This window comes from Pteropus medius, unplaced genomic scaffold, assembly GCF_902729225.1.
Source record: "Pteropus medius unplaced genomic scaffold, Ma_sr-lr_union100, whole genome shotgun sequence".
NCBI classification, from domain to species: Eukaryota; Metazoa; Chordata; class Mammalia; order Chiroptera; family Pteropodidae; genus Pteropus; species Pteropus medius.
This window is the reverse complement of record NW_024349801.1, coordinates 18,084,864-18,105,560: the sequence shown is the minus strand read 5'-3', so window position 1 is coordinate 18,105,560 and position 20,697 is coordinate 18,084,864. Positions and strand designations below refer to the sequence as shown.

Sequence of the window (20,697 nt, the reverse complement as noted above, 5' to 3'; positions counted from 1 at the left end):
GCACAGGTGCGAGACGCTTAGTGGGGTGCCTGGCATGGAAGTGCATGTGCACTGCTGCCGCAGCATGGAGCTGTCAGGATTCATACCACATATGTGACCAGTCTACGCTGAAGCATGAAACCAACAGCATTGCTCTGGGTGGTGTAAGGTTTTACTCAAACACACACACTCCAAGTAGGTAGTCAGTCTGGTTTAATCCATTATGGCTATTTTCAGGGTAGGAGATTCACATGCAAAAGAATAAAAGTTACAAATGCCCCAAAAGGGGTCCAGATCTCTGGCTCATTCATAAGGCCTCTTGGGTCACAGGAAATGCTATTTAAGAAGCAGCTTTTATATAAAAAAAAACTTATATAAAGTTAAAAAATCCCACTGCAGATATATACAGCATAGGTCCCCAGGTGAACACAGAAGGCACGTTTCACCTCTCAACGAGGTGGTCAGGAGACCTGCTCTGGTGTCTAGAAGCACATTGTCCTGAGCTCCCAGGAGCCTGCTGCCTGCCAGTGGGCCCCCAGGGACACAGGGTGTGGCTGGGCCTGCCCAGCTACCTAGGATGCGGGCACTGCTATTGCATCTTTTGGTACCCTCAATCTGTTGGACGTGGTAAGCTAGTCTACGAACTTCTCTTTGAAAGTCTTAGACCCTGAATAGTCATGTCACCTGAAGAAGATATGCTCTCCAAGGATGTGAGGTGTCAGATATGGGCACCAAGACCCACTCTCTCCTAGATGATAGGGCAAAGGTCAGTTTTCTCTCTGCTTCAAGAATGAAAAGGGAACTGGTGCTCCTTGAACCAAAGAATCTTGGAAGGATCATTCTCGACAAAGTGCCTGGCATAAGCAGGGGCACCAAAGCAGACAAAAGCCACTGGGGCGTGGCGGCTTGGCACTTGGCCCCATGGTGGTTTCTGTCTTACTTGTCTGTTGTCCTGTGTCCTGTCCCACTGCCCCCCACCGCCAGCATGAAATGCTTCCTGCAGTGGGGGTCACAAGGCTGTATGTGCTTTGTCCTTTTGTGCTTATTTTTGGCAGAGAGGTTACTGGGCTTTAAGGTCTGTGGGACAGAAAGGAGAAGGAGTAGCAAAATATTCACGATGCCCTCCCATGCAGAGTGGTTAGATATGCTAAGCCAAGGGGCACCGTCTAGTATGCTGGGCTTGGAAATGTCACCATGGGGCTATGAGGAGGCCCACTCCACCAGCAACTCCTGCTGCTGCTTGAGAAGTCACAACCTCCATCCCAACACACCCAGTCCCCCGGCCACACGCTCCGGCCAGCGGATCTGAAGTATAGGAGTGAAGGCCCGCGTGGCTCAGGTTGCCAGGGCAGGGCAGGCCTTCAATCGGAGTCTGAGTCAGAATTCTCTTCTGAAAGGAAAACAAAGATGAGATTCAGCAGGAGTTTCCTGGCCAGTGGTACCTGGGAACAGTCTCTGGAGAGGCACAGCCAGGCTACTGGCTGGATCCTGGACACCAGTCCCTTCCCGCAACTGACCGTGCCATTGGTGGGTGGGGCCTGCTTGGCACGAGGGCCTGTGATCCTCCACAGGTAACTGCTATTACCTGCAGGGTGCAGTCAAATGAAGGTGGGAGCCCAGATGCCCTTTCCTCTGGGGTTCCAGGTCCCCCCAAGTCTCCCTGAGTTGGTCTCACCTGGCAGCCTCAGGGCTATACATCTGCACTCTTAACTCTACCCCACAATTTAGGACAATGAGGGGACAGGTATTTTCTTGCCCAAGAAACTCAAATATATTGGAAAATCAGGAAGCCTCTTTTTGGCCATTTTATAGTTTCCATTCCCCCTGCCCCAACCCTTATTTTATCTTGTGATCAGAAATATGGTATGGCTGTGTTGTCACAGATGGAAAAACCAGCCATCCAACTTGCAGCTTTTTTTTTTTTTTTTTTTAAAATCAGGTAATAGCACAACAGCCATTCTGAGCTGAAGCATGGCTGAGGGGGCAGGGTGGGCAGAACATGTTACAGCCTCATGGATATAAAAGCAGAACAAGCCTGAGCTTGCCTGGGTTCGCCTGTGTGCTGCGGGTAAGGATGAGAGCTTGGTTTCCTGACCCTTAAGCCACAGGCAGGCGAGACTGCAGGGGGGCTGTCGCAGGGCAGGTGGCCACTCTGCAGCCCAGTGGACAGTGCCCGGGAGTGAAAGCAGAGTGACTGGCTGCACTGGGAGCTTGCTGGGAATGGCTTCACTGAGGAGGAGGTACCAGGCACGCCCTTAGCTTGCCCTTCCTGGAAAAGCTGTGGCTATGGGGACCCCAGTGCTTCTCTGAGGGGACCGACTTTATGATTAGTGCCACATGAAGGGATGTGATAACCAAGTTGTGAAAACACTTCTTGTCCATGGAGAGGAAATGCTCCTACTTTAGCCTCAAACCGGCCAAGTGTCCCTAGGGGAGAGCAGGGTCCCTGCCCCAATCATCCCAAGTGATCAGTCAGGTTCCTGGGTGGAAACCCGCAGGATGACCACCCACCTTCCGCCTTGTTGGCTGTGGTCTCATCTGTGGAGTCCCCTTGTTTGAGGAATTTGGCCACATCGTTAAAGATCAGGTAGAAGTCAATTGCAAACACAATGGTGGCAAAGAAGCCAAACACCTGTGGGATACAGGGGACAGGGTGGATGCGACGCATCATCAGGAGCTGGGGGTCCCTGGCCCAGGAGCCTGAGAAGAGGCCACCTTAGCCTCATCACCTGTTTTTATCTACTCAGATAAACAGCTTGGATTGGCAGGCACAGGCCTCTCCCACTAATGACAAATAGGAAAATGAACTGAGAACTTGGTCTGCAAATACTCTTTCAAAGCTTGGGGCAGAGCAGATCTCCAATAAGGGGATTTTGGAATCACTGAGATCCACATGAAAGCCCAAGAGGCCTAAGCAGGGACAGATCGTAGCCCAGAGGCTAAGTGGGTGTCCTGAGATGCATCGCTGGGCACCCCCATCCCAGGGGTAAGGCAGCTACTCACCCCAGCTGCTTTGGAAGCCCCGTCTGAGTATTTGGCGACAGCTGTGATGGAGATGGCAAAGTAGATGAGGGCAGCTGTGACACAGCGTAGGAAATCCTGGGGAGAGAGGGATATGGCCACACTGACTTGAACTCCCTGGAGTGGGGCACAGAAGGGCACGGGGTGGCAGAAACAGGGCTGGAATCCCACTATTCCCAGAGGAGGACGTGCCTGGCAGCCTGGACACAGGACTGGCCCCCGGGTCCAGCGTCCATGGTGTGCCCTTCTCCCTGCCCCACTCCTGCCCCTGCTCAGGTGCCTGCCGCAGGCTGCCAGCAGCTGAGACTGTCCTGTCCCTGGTCCGGCTGTACAGCTGCCCTCTGCCCAGTGGACGACATCAGGGTATGGACCAGGCTGCAGCTCACCCTGTGGCTTGGCCCAGATGCAGGCTGCCCCATCATCAGGAGGGAGACTGCCCCATCATCGGGTGGGAGAAGTTGGAAACCTTGTCACCTGCTCCCTTCTGGTTCTCCAATGGGGAGATCTGGCCCTGGGCCTCACTTTGCCACATACTTTTGGCAGATCCCTTTATGTATTATGGTTTCTGCTCACTTGTCCCTAAAATGAGGACACAGAGGATATAGCCCATCAGGCAAAATGCTGGATATGAAGTCAAGAGACCAGGGTCAAATGCAACCTTTGCTGTCCCTTCTCTCCAACCCATTTCATACAGCAAAAAGTCTGAGGTGGGGTTCTGGGCCCTCCCAGATGATAAAACGACTTGCCAGAGGGCTGGGGTCTGGGTAAGCCCTCCAAGTCCTCAATTAACCTGCCCTGCCCAAGTGGAAATGGCTTGAATTCCTGCGGCTGAAGCTCATTCCGGCAGGCTCAGCTGGGAGCACCACTGCCACCTGGTGGGAAGGAGCAAGGATGCTGTCTGGAGTTCCCTGTTTCACGGAGGGACACAGGAGTCCCTGGAGGTGGGGCAACCTGATCTAGGTGACTTAGCTGCTGAGAGGTGGGGTCCGGATCATCTGAAGACAAGTCTACCTGCCTGGCTCCAGCAAATGGCAAACAGCCCCTCCAGCACACTGAAGAAAGGGCAAAGGCTGAAATGCACAACTCCCTGTGACGGCCAGCCAACCCCTTCCTCCTGGGGCCCCAGCCCTCACCATCATGGGCCAGCACAAGCCCTGCCACTTGTCATTCAGCTGCATGGCATCAGCAAAGAGGAAGAAGAGGGCCAGCAGGAACTCCAGCAGGGGTGCTGTGAGGAAGGCGGATGCTGAAGATGCCACATAGCAGACAAAGGTGATAAATGAGAGACCCTGGGGGATAGGGAGAAGAAGTCAGAGCCTTTGCACTTGCCCAGTACCCCTCTTGGCAGCCCTGCTGTCAGGAATAGAGGAGGATCCAGTATAAGAAGCAACCTGCCCTCATTTCCGCAGCTGCCAGGATTAGAACCCAGTCACGGGGCCTAGGCCCACACTCTTGCTGCTCCCAGTGCTTCTGGGCATGGCCCTGGGTCCTAACCCCATGCCAGCTCCCTGCCAGGACCCAGTCAGGAAGCCTCAGCCTCCCATGTGTGTCCAGCACGCCAGGAGGCCACCCTCTGTGGTTGCTCGTCTCCCCCTCACACCAGCAGGCTCTTAGCAGAACCCACCCAACTCAGATGGTGCCCCACAGGGGCTAATCAAACCGGAGCAGTCGCAAAGGCAGCCCACTAGGCAGCCCACAGATTTAAAAAATCACTCCCAACACAAGATTTTTGCTTTTCACTGAATGTAAATTTTACCTGAAAAATGAATCTTAAATTTTAGTTAAGATATACATGCTGAAGTGTTTAGAGATGAAATGTACTGATGTCTGCAATATATTCTAAATACATCAAAAAATAAAATGGATTGACAGATGAAGTATGTCTGGTAAATATAGCAATGTGTTTACTATCTAGGTGGTGGAATATAGGTGTTAACAGTATAACTCTTTAGGCTTTTTAACATATTTGCAAATGTTCATAATAAGAAACATCCAAGAGAAAGGTGTTGACAGTGACACCTCAGGGCCTGCTGATCTTTGGGCAAGCTGCACCGAGGAACTGTTAAGAATCAAAATGTTTTCTGCAGCCCTGTCAACACACTGTGGGTGGAAACTGATGCTGGTGGATGCTGAGGGCCCCAGTTAGTTCCGCAGACTGTGCAGTGCAGGTCAGGCCAAAGAGATGGGGCTGTTCACTGGGCCAGTGCCCACTGAGGCTTGTAGGATCTCCTGGGATCCTCACAACCACACACTCACATGCCAGGTGCTGCTCACAGCCCACTTTACAGATGAGAATACCGAAGTTAAGTGATTGCTCAGTGTTATACAGCTAATAAGCCAACAAGATTTGAACCCAGAGCTGGCTGACCCCATAGATATAGTTTTTAAGCAACCCTACCCGTGGGTGCTGGCTTTTATCTGCCCTGGTTTCTGTCACTGTGGTTGGGTTTGAATATGTCCATGGCTGAGTAGTCTGGAGTGGGGCCCAGGGGGCCTGTAGGGACACCCAGATGCCCCAGAGGAAGCACTGTGGCTGCTTCAGACAAATGAGTTGCAGAGATCCGAGAGAGTTCCCAGGACACCCACATCTGCCCTGAACATGGCAGTGAGGGTAGCTGAGCCCAACTAGAAGAGATGAGAAACTTAGGCACAGAGGCAGCTGAGGGGCTGCCATGGGCCTTGACCTGGCCTGTCCATAGCTCTTGCTGTACTTCCTTGTGTCCCTCTGCTTTCTGAACTTCACTCCACAAAGCCTGATTCTGGAGATCTCTTGATTCCTGTTTCTGCATTCTCTGATTCCTAGTAGCTACATCCTCCCCCTTTCTGTCCATGCCAGCTCCCACACTATCTTAGGCCTGGGGGCAGACAGGAGGTGACCGGCGAGGCGGGGGGAGGCGAGAGTGACTTGGAGTGGTTCCCCTTGTATCTTCAGTGCCCACTGCTCATCTTCCTTCCTCCCCACTCCTCATCCTCCTAGATGGAGATTCCTGATACCCAGCTATGTCCCAGGCCTCCTCTCTACCTTGACCTATGAGGCAGGCCTGACTGGGATGGGGTTGGGAGTCTCCTCAGTGGACAGTGATTTCAAAGCTTTTCTCCAAAAGTAGCTCCCACCAATCTCTGGGGTGGCCAACCAGGAGGTGACACCCTGGAGTGAGGGCTGTGGGTCCTGGGTCCTGGTGCCTCACTTGGGAGTTGGGCAGGTGCTGGGCTGGTGACCTCTGGGCTGACCCTAAGCAAAGAAGAGGTGATAGGACCACCTCCTGTCACCTGCCTTGATTAGTACAAAGGAGAGTTTGGAGCAGAATCTTCCTTCCTCTGACCCCTGCCCTTCCTCTGACTCCCATCACAAAGGAGAGGTTAGGGTACAATCCTCCTTTCTCCTTTCTATCCTCCTGTGTTCGCTGTCACCTGGCCCTCACCTGATCCACCTGTCAAATCCCCTTGATGCTGGGGCCTCGGCTTTCCTGTCAGGAAAGTGGGAATAAACAGACGGGCTGTCAAGTTGCTGGGGATCTAAGCAATAAATTCCCCTTCCCCCCGCATCCCTTCCACGTTTTGCCTGGCCTCTTCGTCCCCTTCCCTCAATGGAGGGCCAGCACCAACACCCACCCCACCCACACGTGGACAATGAAGGAGTTTTCGGAGTGTCCCGAGGACAAAGGACGAGACTGGCAGAGGTAGGGGGTGGGAAGGAGGAAGAAGCTCAGTGGGGGCGGGGCGGCAGGATCCCGCCGAGGGAGGGGAGGTGGATGAGGTCACGCCGCTGGTCTCCCGAGCCCGCCCCTCTGCCTGCGCGCCCCCCACAGGGCTACTCGGGCCTCACCCAATCCCCGGGGTCCCCTTCCCACTCTCTCTTGTCCCTCTCCCAGCTGGCTGGACTCCACTCTAGCCTCCGCCCAGCAGCTCGAGGCCCGGCCGACGCTTCCTGCGCCCAGGAAAGCGGGCAAGGGCGCCCCGACCCAGGAGTCGTGCGTGAAGGGCCGAGCGGGCTGAATCCTTCCGGGGACCAGAGAGGGGTGGAGGCGCCCGAAGTCACACAGCGCCTGGCTGAGCTTTCAGCGGCCCGGGCGCCGCGTCGCAGGACCCCTCCCCAGACTCCCCAACGGCAGGTTAAAGACCCAGGAAGGCCCGGGTTCGGGCCCCGCCTCGCCCCTGACTCGGAGCGCTGAACTTCAGCGAGTCTGTCCGAAATGTGGGCAAGCGTGCTCCATTTAGCGGGGCTCCGAGAGGGGTCGGCCGAACCCATTCGGACAGCGGCACCCGCCCAGCCGAGGGGTCCGGCCGGTGCGGGCCGCGCCGCACTCACCGACTCCGCCAGCAGGAGGCGGCCTTTGAGGGAGCAGAGGAAGGCGCGCGCCGGCAGCAGGGCGCGGAGCCGCGGGGCCGGCGCGCCGGGCGGGGAGCGGCCGACGGGCTCCGGGTCCGCGTCGGGGTCTGGGTCAGGGGGCCACATGGCGGCGGCGGCACGGACAAGGCTCGGCCTCGCTCCCGCTCCTCCAGCACCCAGGAGGGAAGCGGAAACCCAGGCTGTGCGGAAGGAGAGAAAGGCCAGGCGAGTTCGGCTCAGGGGCGCATCCCCTCGCCGCCCCGCCCCGTCACCGCCCCGCCTCCCCACCTCTTCTGCCCCCCTCCCCTTCTTCCCCTCCCTCTTCCTCCCTCCCTTCCTCCTTCCCCTCTCTCTCTTCCTCCTTTCCTCCCATCGGACCCCGGCTGCCTGGGCTACTTGGGCTCGGAGTCTCCTCAGACCACCTCTTATTTTCCTCTCACCCGTGTCCTGGCGGCTCGACACTTTTTGCCACCACTGAACACCCCGTCGGAGCTCCCACCCATCTCTCCTTGCCCGGAAGGGTTGTCTACACTCGCTGGCTTCCGTCTAGCTTCGTGCCTGTGCGCAGGTACGGGACCCAGGGCCCTAAGCGTCCAAAGAAGACTCTACCTGGTCCTACTGGGGCTTTGACCAGGCTGTCAGATCCTACCCCACTCTCCCTCTCTTTATGGCCACCCCTCCTCGAGCCCACTCTTGGCCAGCCCAGCCTCCAGGGTGTCTCTGTTGGCTGCCCCAGGCCTGGATTCTGCCCTCACTCCCCTCCCCTCCATTCATCCCTGGAGGACTCCCAGATACACCTCACAGTCCCTACACAGCGCGCGCGCGCGCGCACACACCTACCTACTTCCATCTATCTGGAGTTTCGTGTGACCAAGACCCAGCCCATGACATTCTTGCTGCTCCTGGGTCTCTGTGAGGGGCACTGCCATCAGTCTTTACACTGCAAGACCCGGGGGTGGAGGAGAGGGAGTGGCGGGGAGGGGAGTCGTTGTCCTCGTTCCCCCTCACCCTCACTTCAACCCATCAAAGCCACATATCTGCACCTCCTAAGCTTTCTTTCACATGGGTCCACTTAGCACCCCTCCACTATATCCCAGACCACTCCCGCCTCCTCCTTGCACTGCAGTGAGGAAGCAGGCCTCTGCTTCCTCTCTCGGCAGCCAGAGGAATGCTTAAACCCTCAGTCATGGACACCCACATTCTCTCACCCAAAAGCCCTGGGAGCGTCCCATCTTGCTCAGGGGCTTGGTATAGGGACTAAAAACATCACCCATTGTTGTCCTCTCCTCCCTGTCTCCCCCACTGATCTGCCTTCTCACAGTTTCTTGAACAAACCCACGGCAGGCGCCCTCCTGCCGTGGGTTTTTTGCACATGCTGACCTCTCTGCCTGAAGTGCTTTTTCTCCACTTCATTATCTGATCGTCTCCTCTTTAGTCTTCTGTGATCATAACGCCTTTCCTGACCTCTCCAGATAGGTAAGAGGCATTTATTCACTCATTTATTCATTCAACAGCAGAGCTAGAAGCCCAAGATGCAGAGAAGCGCTAGCTTATTTGAGGGCATGGGTAAACAGTAAATGTGTCCAGAGAATCCTGAATAAATTGACTCCTGGAAATAGATGTCTAGCAAGTTCAGAGGGCAGCCAGGCAGCCTGTGTGGAAGAAAGGACTGAGCTAGGGGTCAATGGGAGGAGAGATTGTGGATACCCAGACCCTGGTGTTTGGAATTTATCCCAAATTCACTGGGTGGAGACCAGGTGAGGGTTAGAACAGAGGACCACCTGGTTCTGATCTGTGTTAATTAAAATGTGGCTCAAAACTGCGACTCAGTAATAAGAAAACTACCCAATTTTAAAAACTGGTCAAAGATTTGAACAGACAATTGAACGAAGATGTGTGAACTTCCAATAAGCACATGAAAAGATGCTCAACATCGGTAGACATCTAGAAATGCAAATTAAAGCCGCAATGAGATACTATATATTTATTAAAATGGCTTAATAAAAAGGAACTCTACTAGTTAAGTGCTGGTGAGAATGTGTAGCTGCTGGAACTCTCATACACTGTCGATCCAGGTGGAAGTTGTTACGACTACTTTGGCCGTTTTCTTAAAAAGTTAAACGGAGGCCTACCGTATGACCTAGCCATTTTACTTGTAGGTATTTACCCAAGAGAAATGGAAGCACATGTCTATACAAAGGCTTGTACATGAATGTTCACAGCGGCTCCGTTTTTAATAGCTTAAAGTGGAAACCGCTCCGTGGTTCATGGACAGTGCAAGGGATAAACTCACTGTGGAACATCCACCCAGAGGAATACTTCTCAGCAATAAAAAGGAATAAATCATCGATAAATACAACAATATGGATGCATTCTACAGATATTATTTCGAATGAAAGAAGCCAGTCTCAAAAGGTATATACTCTATGATTTCATTTTTATGAAATTCTAGAACAGGTAAAAATAAACTGGTGACAGAAACCAGGCCAGTGGTTACCTGGCGTCAGGGCAGGAGGAAACTTTCTGGGGTGCTGGAAATGTTCTTTATTTTGACTGGGGTGGTGTTTACACAGGGACATGCATTTGTCAAAACACATCAAACTGTGCACTAACATGGGTGCTTTTTAGTTCATGAAATTTATATTTCAATTTACTGAAAGAGTGCTGAGAAAAATAACACAGTGACAGACTAGAGTGGCTGAAAGGACTTAGGGAGAGGGCAAGAAGAACTGGGAGGGGGTACCCTTATTGAGGTGACTGGATACCCAAGACCACTGTCCATCTCACCATAGGCTGTGAGCTCCCTGGGGACCAGCCCCAGCCCAGAATCTATCACACAGGATGACACCAGGCAATGTCCGCTATGGAGTGAATATACCTTCACTCCATAGCAGACATTTCACATTTCTTGTACGAGGAATATTTTCCATTTCTTGTCCACTCATTTCTTTGAGTTGTAATTAAATACTATTGTGCTTCATTTTATTCGTTGTTGTTCCATCTTTGGCCATTAGGTGGGCTCCTTTGTACCTAACATGCCTATCTTTTTTTTTTTCTTTTTCTTTTTCTTTCATTTCTTTATTTTTTAACACTGTGAAATGTTTCAGGTTCATTTTGTGTTCTCCTCATCCCAGCCCTAGAATCAGCCTTTTCTCCAAGAAGCTCTGCTGCTTTTTATTGGAGAATGGCATTTAGAAATGCAAAATCTCTTAGTTTGCATTTCTCTAGTTATGAGTGGATCAAGCACTTTTTTTAACCTTTTTGCATTTCCTTTTCTGAGAACTGACTTTTCACATCCTTTGTATATTTTTCTGTTAATTGTTGTTAAAAATTGATACATAAAATGCATATGTTCAGGAAGTTAGTCCTTTTTCTGAAATGTGAGTTGTAAATATTTTTTCCTGGTTTGTCATTTGTCTTTTACTTTGCTTTTTTGCCATACAAGTTTTTTTTTTAGAACTTTCTGTTTTTCTCTTTTAATCTATAAACGTCATGAATGACAGTAGTGGTTTTCCTAAGGTTTACCATCCTTATGTTTGTGGGATGTGCCTTTCTTGGTTATGGCTTTTGGTCTTTTGATAAACCTCTAGATTCATTTTGCTGGTATTTTTATTTGGGATTTTTACCTTTATTTTCATAAGTAGAATTGACCTGTAGCTTTTGTTTCATTTTATTATTTTGGATCCTTTATTTAAGTCTTTCTTTTTTCCTAATGAAGGCACTTAAAGCTATAAATTTTGCTCTGAGGACCACTCGGACACATCTGAAAACTGTTGCTCTAGTTTTTATCCATTTCTAATTAGCTTGTAGTTTCAGGTTTAATTTCCTCTTTAATTCATGAATAATTGAAAGGGGTATTTAAAATTTTTTAATTAAGCTTTGATGATACTTTTGTGGTTAATTTCTAATTTTATTATTTATTTCGTAGAGAGAATAGGTCTGTATATTCTGCTTTTTGGAATTTGCTGAGATTTTCTTTGTGTCCTATTAGTCAATTTTTGTAAATGTTTCATGTGTGTTTAAAAACGCTGAATATTCTCTCTTAGTTGGGCACAAAATTTATCTATGCATCATATATTTTGTTAATTACATTGTCTATTTTTTTCGGTTTTATTGAGATATAGTTGACATGCAATGCTGTATAAGTTTAAGGTGACAGCATAATGAGTTGACTTACATGTATTGTGAAATGATTACCATAATAAGTTTAGTCAACATCCATTGTCTCATATAGATACAAAAAGGGGGGGGTTAATTTGTAATGAGAACTTTTAGGATTTATTCTCTTAGCATCTTTCAAATATACCATACAGAAGTATTAACTGTAGTCATCATATTGTACATTTTGTCCCTAGTACTTAATTATCTTCTAACTGGAAATTTGTACCTTTCGACCACCTTTATCCAATTCTCAATCCCCCATCCCCATCTCTGTCAACCACAAACCTGATCTCTCTTACTATGAGATTTTTTTTCAGATTTTACACATGAGTAAGAGCATACAGTATTTGTCTCTGTCTGACTTAACATCACTTAGCATAATGTCCTCAAGGTCCATCTGTAGTGCTGCTAATGGCAGGGTTTCCTTTCATTTTATGACTGAATAACATTCCATTGTGTATATGCCACATTTTCTTTATCCGTTTATCTGTCCACAGAATACTTAGGTTGTTTCCATGCCTTGGCTTTTGTAAATAATGCTGCAGTGAACATAGGGGTGCAGATAGCTCTTCAGCATAGTGTTTTCGTTTCCTCTGGAGATACAACCAGAAGTAAAAATGCTGGATCATGTAGTAGTTCTGTTTTTAATTTTTTCAGATATTTACTATTTCTGTTGCTCAGCCTTCATTTTTGAAGTTTCATGTTTCCCTCTGATATCATTTCCTTTCTGTCTAAAGAACTTCCTTTGGCAGTTCTTTCAGAGCAGATCTGCTGGCAATGCATTCTCTTAGTTTTCTTTGTTTTGAAAATTTCTTCATTTTGCTTTCATTGATGAAGGGTATTTTCACTAGATATAGAATTCTGTGTTTGATGGTTATTTTCTTTCAACACCTGAAAACAGTGCCACTCCCTTCTGTGCTTCATGTTCTCTGAAGCACAGAAATTCCCAATCATTCTAATTGTTGTTTCCCTATAAGTAATGCATTGTTTTTCTCTGGCCGCTTTCAAGATTTTTTTCTATATCTTTAGTTTTATGACTTTGATTATGATGTATCTGGGCATGGATTTCTTTTTTTTTTTTTTAATTCTGTTTGGAATTTACTGAACTTCTTATATCTGTAAATTTATGTCTTTTTGCCATTTTGGGGAAGTTGTCAGCCATCATTTTTTAAGAGTTTTTTTGTACCAGTCTTTCTCCTTCCATCTGGGAATCCAGTGATACAAATAATTAGACCTTTTGGTATTGTCTCTAAAGTCTTTGAGGCTTTGTTCATTTCTTTCAATTTTTTTATTCTCTTTTGTTGAGGGTGGATAATTTCTATTGATCTATCTTCAAGTTCATTAACTTTTCTTCTGTCATCTTCATTCTGCTATTAAGCCCATCCAGTGAGTTTTTTATTTTGGTTATTATATTCGGTTCTAAGTTTTCCAATCTTTTATTTCTCCATTAAGACTTTCTTTCTATCCGTTGCTTTTATTCTTAGAGCATGGTTACAATAATTTTTTCCAGTCCTTGTCTAATTCTAACATTTGCATCATTCTTGGGGTTGTTGTCTGTTGATTGTCTTTTCCTTCATAAGATGTTGAGATTTTTCTAGTTCTTCATATATCAAGTAATTATTGATTGTATCCTGGACATTTTGAATATTATTTTATGAATTCTGGTTTTGCTTAACTCCTGCAGAGAATATTATGCTTTTGTTGTTATTGTTAAAGCAGGCGATTAGCCTGGTTATATTTAGGCCACAATTCCTACCCACCATTGGACTGTGGTTCCAATGTCAGTTCAGTTTTCAAAAGTTTCGCAGTGCTATTCTGGGCTAGATTCCACTTGGTCATGGTGTATAATCCTTTTAATATGCTGTTAGATTTGGTTTTCTACTATTTTGTTAAGGATTTTTGCATCTACATTTGTAACAGATATTGTTGTATAATTTTCTTGTGATGTCTGTATCTAGCTTTAGTATCAGGGTAATGCTGGCCTCATAGAATGTTAGGAAGTTTTCCTTTGTCCTCTGTTTTTTAGAAGAGTTTGAGAAGGATTAGTATTAATTCTTCAAACATTTGGTGGAATTCACCATAAAGCCATCTGGTCCTGGACTTTTATTTGTTGGGAAGTTTTTGGTTACTAATTTGTAGGTCTGTTGAGATTTTCTATTTCTTCTTGAGTGAGTTTAGGTAATTTGTGTGTTACTAGTAATTTGTCCATTTCATCTAATTTGTTGGCATATAATTGTTCATAGAATTACCTCATAATCCTTTTTATTTCTGGATGGTAATTAGGAATGTCCTCACTTTCACTTTTTATTGTAGTTATTCGTGCCTCCTCTCTCTTTTTTTCCTATGTCATTAGTTAAAGATTGTTGCTTTTGTTGCTAATTTTGAAGAACCAACTTTTGGTTTTGTTGATTCTATTCAACAAAATATTGGTGTTGTTTTTTTTTTCTATTCTCTCTTTCGTTTATCTCTGCTCCAGTTTCTATTATTTCCTCTCTTCTAGCTTTGGGTTTAGTTTGCTCTTCTTTTTCTAGTTACTTAATTGTAAAGTTAGGTTATTAATTTAAGATCTTTCTTCTTTTTTAATGTAAGCATTTACAGCTATAAATTTCCCTCTGAGCACTGCCTTTGCTATATCCCATAGGTTTTAGTATATGTTATGTTTTAGTTTCATTCATCTGTAAGCATTTTTAAACTTCTCTCGTGATTTCTTCTTTGACCCATTGGTGATTTATTTCCCACATATTTGTCAATTTTCTAGTTTTTCTTTTGTTATTCATTTCTAGCTTCATTCCATTGTGATCAGAGAATATACTTTGCATAATTTCAGTGTTTTTAAATTTGTTGAGACTTGTTTTGCACCATAACTTGTGGTCCATTCTAGAGATTATTCCATGTGCACTTGAGAGGAACATGTATTCTGCTGTTGTTGGGTAGCATATTTTATATACATCTGTTAGGATTATATGGTTTATAGTGTTGTTCAAGTCTTCTGTAATTCATAGTCTATCTAGATGTCCTATCCATTATTATTGCAGTGCTATTCTGATCTGTCCTTGTGTGTGCCTGAGTGACTAGTTTGGGACCTGGGTCGTGGCATACCCTGTAGTTTACTTCTCCAGGCTGTTGTTATACTGTCTAGGGTCAAGTCCATGCTTGGGGGTGATTCCAAGAGTTCATATACAGCTTTATGGTATCTCTTTCTTGAGGTGTCTCCTCTCCATGGTCTCCCTGACACTTTCAAATTCCTTTAGGGTCCTCTGTCTAGTGAGCTGGGGCTTTAGTTTCTCCACTCTGTTTCACACTTTCTGCCACTGCTTCTGATACAGAGAGTAAAAAAAACAAGAGATTTTCCCCACGCTGTTGGGATCACAGTTCTTCTGGTTAGAGAGAAAGCTTTCCTATCTTGGAATTTTGAGTTCCTGCTTGTTCAGCTACTGCCATCACTACCATTGATACTGTGATGTTGTCTGGGGGCTCGGACAGGAGAGTATGGTAAAGACAAACAGAAACCCCAGGGGCTCATCCCACTTTTCCTGATCCACGGGGGCTCTGTTTCTTGTTCCTTGGACTAGTGTGTTAGTCATCTCGGACTGCCATAACAAAATGTCACCACAGACAGGGTGACTTAAACAACAAATTTATTTTCTCATGGTTCTGAAGACTAGAAGTCCAGGAGAGGTGTCAGTAAATTTAGTTTCTAGTGAGGGCTCTCTTCCTAGCTTGTAGACAGCCACTTTCTTATTGTGTCCTCGCATTAAGTTTCCTATCTGCATTTGTAGGGAGATAGCATGTTGTCTTTTCTCATAGGGACATTAATCCTATTGGATGAGGGCCCCACCCTTATGACCTCACTCAACCTTAATGATGTCCTTAGAGGCCCCATCTCCAAATACAGCCACACTGGGGGTTAGGGTTTCAGCATATGAATTTTGGGGAAGGGGACACAAACATTCAGTCCATTGCAACTAGGAGTAGAGGAATGCTCTTGGAACTCTTTCTGTCACACCTAATTCATAGTTTTCAAATTTGTATTTCTTGTGAGTCCAGGCCAGGAGATACTAGAGGAAAATAAAATGGGAAATACTCTATTGGTTCAGTGTTACTTTAAATTCCGTCTTCTACAAACTGCTTGCTACTAACTACTTCTCAGAAACCCCAGACTGCTAGTCCATGCACTCTGTCCAGAGTGTTTCATTGCATTCAGTGGGAGAGAGAAGGTAGAATATGCCTATTTCATCTTCCCCAGAACTGGCTTTATAAAATCACTTTATTTTCAACTTTTTTTGTGTCATTTTCTTCTAGGTGTATCTTTTAGAAAGTTGGATTTTAAAAACCTTATTCCAATAGTCTTATTTAATAGAAAAATCAAATTCACATTTATTCTGATTACTTTTATGTTTAGAGTTTGATTTTACATATTTCCCCACTGCCATACCTCTTTTCCATTAGATTATTCCATTTTATCTATTTAATTTCCTCTATTGATTTAAGTTATATTTCCTTTCTCTGTGCTTTTCATGATTAAATTTACACATACTTAATTAACAAATATGTATATCTTCCACCCAACAAGATAAAAACCTTAGTGCATTGTCACTTCCCTTCTCCCTGAATACCTTTCTTCTTCCTCCTTTATCTGATTTTTTTTTTTTTTGGTCTCTATTGCTTTTTTAAAAAATTTTGCATTATGAATCATTTAGAGTTAAATTTTAATGAGTTATTTACTCACCACTGTTTCTTGAACTCTAAAATCCCTTTTCCTTAGCAACAGAAAAAGTAGGTAAACTGGACTTCATCAAAATTAAAAACTTTCGTATATCAAGGGATATTGTCAAGAAAGTGAATAGACAACCCACAGAATGAGAAAATACTTACAAATCATATATCGGATAAGGGTTTTGTATCCAGAATATATAAAGAGAACTCTTACAACTTAACAAAACAACCAAACAACCCTATTAAAAATGGGCAAAGACACAGACATTTCCCCAGAGAAGACATACAACTGGCCAACAAGCATATGAAAAGATGTTCAATGTAATTGAGCCCTAAGGGAAAGCCAAATCAAAACTGCAATGAGATACCACTTCACACCTGCTAGGATGGCTTTAATTTTTTTGAAAAGGAAAATAACAAGTTTTGGAGAGGCTGTGGAGAGATTGGAACCTTTGTACATTGCTGGTAGGAATGTAAGATGGTACAGCCACACTGGGAAACAATTTGGCAGCTCCTCAAAAAACGCAGCATAGAATTATCATATGACCCAGCAATTCCTCTTCTGGGTATATACCCAAAAGAACTGAAACCAGGTATTCAAACAAAAACTTGTACACAAAACTTCATAGCAACATTATTTACAATAGCTCAAAGCTGACAAGAAACAACCCAAATGTCTAATAACGGATGAATAGGTAAACCGAATGTGGTATAGCCACACAGTAGAATATTATTCAGCTAAAAAAAGGAATGAGGTGATGAAAATGTTTTGAAAGTAGATAGAAGTGGTTGATGCATACCTTGAGAATGTACTAAATGCTACTAAATTGTTCACTTGAAAATGGTTAATTTTATATTTTGTGAATATCACCTCAGTAAAAATTTTAATTAGCCCTTTTTTTTAAAAAGCAAGAAAGTGCTGATATATGTATGCTGTACACGAACAAAACTTGAAAACATGCTAAGTGATAGAACCCAGAAACAAAAGGCCACCCATTGTGAGTCCATTTAAATGAAATACCCAGAATAGTCAAATCCATAGACAGACAGGAGGCTGGGGAATGATTCCTTAGTGGGTTCAGGACTTCCTTTCGGAGTGATGAAGTATTCTGGAATTAGGTAGTGGTAATGGTTGCACAACCTTGTGAATGTACTAGATATCACTAATGGTAAATTTTATGTGTATTTTACCATAATAAATTGTTTTTAAGTTGATGTGCCTAACCCAAGACCGAGGTATAATTTCTTCATTTTCTTCTCTTTGCTTTTTAAATAGCCACATGTAAGATTTGACAGAAGGAAGTCCCCTTAGAATTAAACTTTTTTTTTTTTGCTACACTATGTTTTTTTTTAATCTATCTATCTATCTATCTATCTATCTATTTATTTATTTATTTTTAGCAAGTGTTTGTCATTGGGGATTTTGGAGTCATTACTTAGTTTGTCATTGGGGATTTTGGAGTCATTACCTGTAAAAGAAAGTTGTCTTTTTAATTCCTGCTCAACTGTTAGTTCCCTCAGAACTCTGGAACTGCTGCTTCATGGTTTTCTAATCTCCAGGCTGGCCTTTGGTGTTTGGTTTTGTTCTCTTGTCTGTAATGGCTCTGTGCTCTTTCTCTCACTCTCATCGCTTTTAGGATTTTCTCTTTATCTTTAGAGGTTCATATTTCACCAGGAAATGGGGATGCGTGGATCCTTTTCCAGTAACCTTGGTCTAACACTCTTTCCCTAAGGACGTAAGCGTTCTTTTAGCTGATTGTTCCCTCCCTCTTTTCTGTTCTCGCCTGCCTGCTGGGATCCCTTTGAGATGATTGTTCGGTCTCCCGGTTCTGCCTTCCCTGTCTCTCTTAATTTCTTCTGTTCAGTGTCTCCTTGTCTTAAGGCTTTACTTTCTGGGAGATTTCCTGGACTTTATTTTCCAGGTCACTGTTTGTCCATTCTATTATTCAACCTTTCTGTTAAATTTAAAAATCCTTGACATAGTCGTTCTCCCACACCTCCAAGAACTATTGTTAGCTTATTGCTTTATTTTACACTCTCTGTTAAGGATGTAGAAGTTAGGATTTTTCGGATTCTGCATTTCAACCAGATCCATAGGTGATAGGCCCAAGCGGGGGCGGGGGGCATTCCCTTCTACTGGCAGCTGACATAGTTTTGTTCTGAAGGGGCATCTTCCTGCAGTCTGGTGACCTTGTCCCTGTCCCTGGTGGCCTTCTCAGCATGACAGGTGGCTGCCTCAGGCCCTGCTCAGCAACAGCCCAGACCCACTTCATGCCTTCTGGGTCTGGGTGTGGAAAAACTGCTTTAGAGAGCCGCCCTCAGGGGTGAGAGGAGTGGCCACACAAAGGAGTTCAGCAAGGTCAACCCTTTTCCCTTGGTTTCTGAGCACAGTCATATTTAGCTTACATTTTAAGATAAAATTTACATGCAATGAAATACACAGAGCTTACGTATACAGTTCACTGAGAAATGTATACACAAATGTGTAGCTAGTTCCCCCCATAAAGACATAAAACTCTCTCATGCTCCCTCACCCCCAAATTCCCTCATGCTCTTTTGTAATTAATGTAGGGAGAAGGCAAGGGAACTAAAAGGTGAAATCAAGCTATATTCAGAGACTGCAATATGCTGATCAGCCCTGCAGTTAGACCAGAGGAAACCTGCAGAACCAAGGAAGGTTTTTGCTGGGATTGCTGACAACCCATTTCTCCATACCCTGAAAGGAAAGCAGGAAAAACAGAGCCTTTAAGTAGAGCCCTACACAAAATAAGATCATTCATTCCCTGTGGCTCAAACCATGGGGAACCTATGAATTAAAGGCTGGGAATTGCCAGCAGGCCCTCCACACTGCATATTCTTACTTTTTCAGGCTACATGCTCTTATGTTCCTCACTGTATGTCCATATCAAAGGAAAATGGGTAAACAAAGTCTTTAAACTGTAACTCACAGGAACTAAAGAACGATATATAAACTGAATTCCCTGAATACTCATGGCCCCTCTCAGTGTCTTTACTATCTCATTGTCCCCGTCTCTGTTCCCTCAAAGTCTCTCTTAGGCTCTCTCAGTCTCTGCCTCTGAGAGGAGACTACACTCTGTGGAGTGTTACTTCTCTAATAAACTTTCCTTTTGACTCTAACTTTGTCATGTGTTTGAATTCTTTCTAATGCTCCGTCAAGAGCCCTCTTCTCTCAGTGCAGGACGTGAGCCCCCCCCAACCCCCATTTGGGGGAGTTTGCCCCGTCCTGAATCATAATCTCCATCCTCCACCTCCTGAAGCAACCGCTGTTTCCATTTCTTTCACTATATTTTCCCCTGTTCTTGAACTTTATAGAAATGGAATCATGTGGTATGTCCTTTTGTGTCTGGCTTCTTTCCCTCAATACTATATGAAATTCATCATTATAAATCTTTTACCTTCATCACTATTCATCATGTTGTATCAGTAGCTTTTTATTGCTGAGTAGTATTTTATTGTGCAAATGGAACACAGTTTGTCTCCTTAAAATTTGGGGGCCCGTCCTAGTTTTTTGGCTATTATGAACATACTAGTACATCATTCCTCTTGGTTAAATCCCTAGATGGGACTTTCTGGGTCATATGTCAGGATAGTATGCATTTAAAATTTTTTCTGTAGAATGTAAGTCTCTCTGTTCCCGTTTTTAGTAGGGTTGCCTTACCCTGCATGGCCTGCAGGGGGTGGTGTGGGGGCTACAGAGGTGGACTTGAAGGGTAGAGGGGCTGGCGCTGGGGCCGGTGGCAGGGCTCCAGCGGACACTGCGGCAACCACCCTTCTTCCAACTGCCTCCCTTCTCAGCAGCAGCCAAGTATGTGCTCTCCTCCCAGTGGAAGCAGACCCTGCCACTTGCTCGCCTTCAGGGACCCCCTTAGCACTTAGGACAGAGGCCCAAGTCTTTACCATGACTGCCAAGGCCCAGCTGACCCTCCCAGCCTGTCTCTCAGGTTGTCCCTGGCTGGGCTCACTACACCCCGCCCCTGCCCCACACACCCCTTCCAGCTCCTCAGGCATCAGTTTGGGACCTCGCCTTCCATCCACGGGGATGACTTCTCCTGGCAGGGTGGCTGGACTGTCCAGAGTGAAAGTGAGACCCTGACTGAGGCCTGCATGTGGGAACTGGGGCTCTAGGGCTCAGCTGAGACTGGCTCAAGGCTTATGCTCAGGTCTTCACTGGATGGAGATACGGCAGGATCCGTGGAGCTGGGTGGCCATCTCAGCAGCAACCATCCTCTCGGTCCCTTCTGTGCCTATCCTGCTCGGCCCACTCACCAGCCTGACTCCAGCTGAGGAGGTGATGCCACCCCTGTTGCCCTCCTCCCGAGGGTGCCTCAAATGAGGGCCAATGCGAAGCGGCAAACTGAGAGTAAGGAAGACCAGCAACCTGATTTTTCTTGTAGCAATTACTTGGATGCTTAAAATACACATTAAAATAAAAATATCAGCATGAGGAAAATCCTTTTGTTTTCTGGACT

At 45.8% G+C, this 20,697-nt stretch overlaps 1 protein-coding gene and 1 long non-coding RNA gene across 5 annotated transcripts; one reads left to right on the top strand and one right to left on the bottom strand.

Moving 5' to 3' along the window:
• Positions 1-175: 175 nt before the first annotated feature.
• On the bottom strand, positions 176-7,599 carry CMTM3 (CKLF like MARVEL transmembrane domain containing 3). 3 transcript variants are annotated; one of them, XM_039888882.1, is made up of 5 exons: positions 7,310-7,593; positions 4,134-4,289; positions 2,983-3,078; positions 2,491-2,611; positions 176-1,369 (listed from the first exon to the last, which is right to left on the bottom strand). In XM_039888882.1, exons 1-5 carry the CDS (start codon positions 7,454-7,456, stop codon positions 1,341-1,343), a joined length of 549 nt encoding a protein of 182 aa, XP_039744816.1. In that variant the 5' UTR covers positions 7,457-7,593; the 3' UTR covers positions 176-1,340. The 3 variants fall into 3 exon arrangements, with proteins under 3 accessions (XP_039744816.1, XP_039744815.1, XP_039744817.1); XM_039888881.1 differs by lacking the exon at positions 2,491-2,611 and having other exon boundaries at positions 7,310-7,594; XM_039888883.1 differs by lacking the exons at positions 2,491-2,611; positions 4,134-4,289 and having other exon boundaries at positions 7,310-7,599.
• On the top strand, positions 7,584-20,678 carry LOC120623030 (uncharacterized). 2 transcript variants are annotated; one of them, XR_005658648.1, is made up of 3 exons: positions 7,584-8,806; positions 9,490-9,745; positions 20,285-20,678. It is a non-coding gene; the product is annotated as an uncharacterized LOC120623030 (long non-coding RNA). The 2 variants fall into 2 exon arrangements; XR_005658649.1 differs by having other exon boundaries at positions 7,629-8,806; positions 9,571-9,745.
• The last annotated feature ends 19 nt before the right edge of the window (positions 20,679-20,697 follow it).

What these genes read in the sequence shown, in the direction of transcription:
- CMTM3 (XM_039888881.1), bottom strand. Translation starts at nt 7,456, where the DNA reads ATGTGGCCCCCTGACCCAGACCCCGACGCGGACCCGGAGCCCGTCGGC. An exon ending in GCTTGTGCTGGCCCATGATG is followed by an intron (nt 3,079 to 4,133) that starts GTGAGGGCTGGG and finishes CTCTCTCCCCAG; the next exon opens with GATTTCCTACGCTGTGTCAC. An exon ending in GGGCTTCCAAAGCAGCTGGG is followed by an intron (nt 1,370 to 2,982) that starts GTGAGTAGCTGC and finishes TTTTCCTTTCAG; the next exon opens with AAGAGAATTCTGACTCAGAC.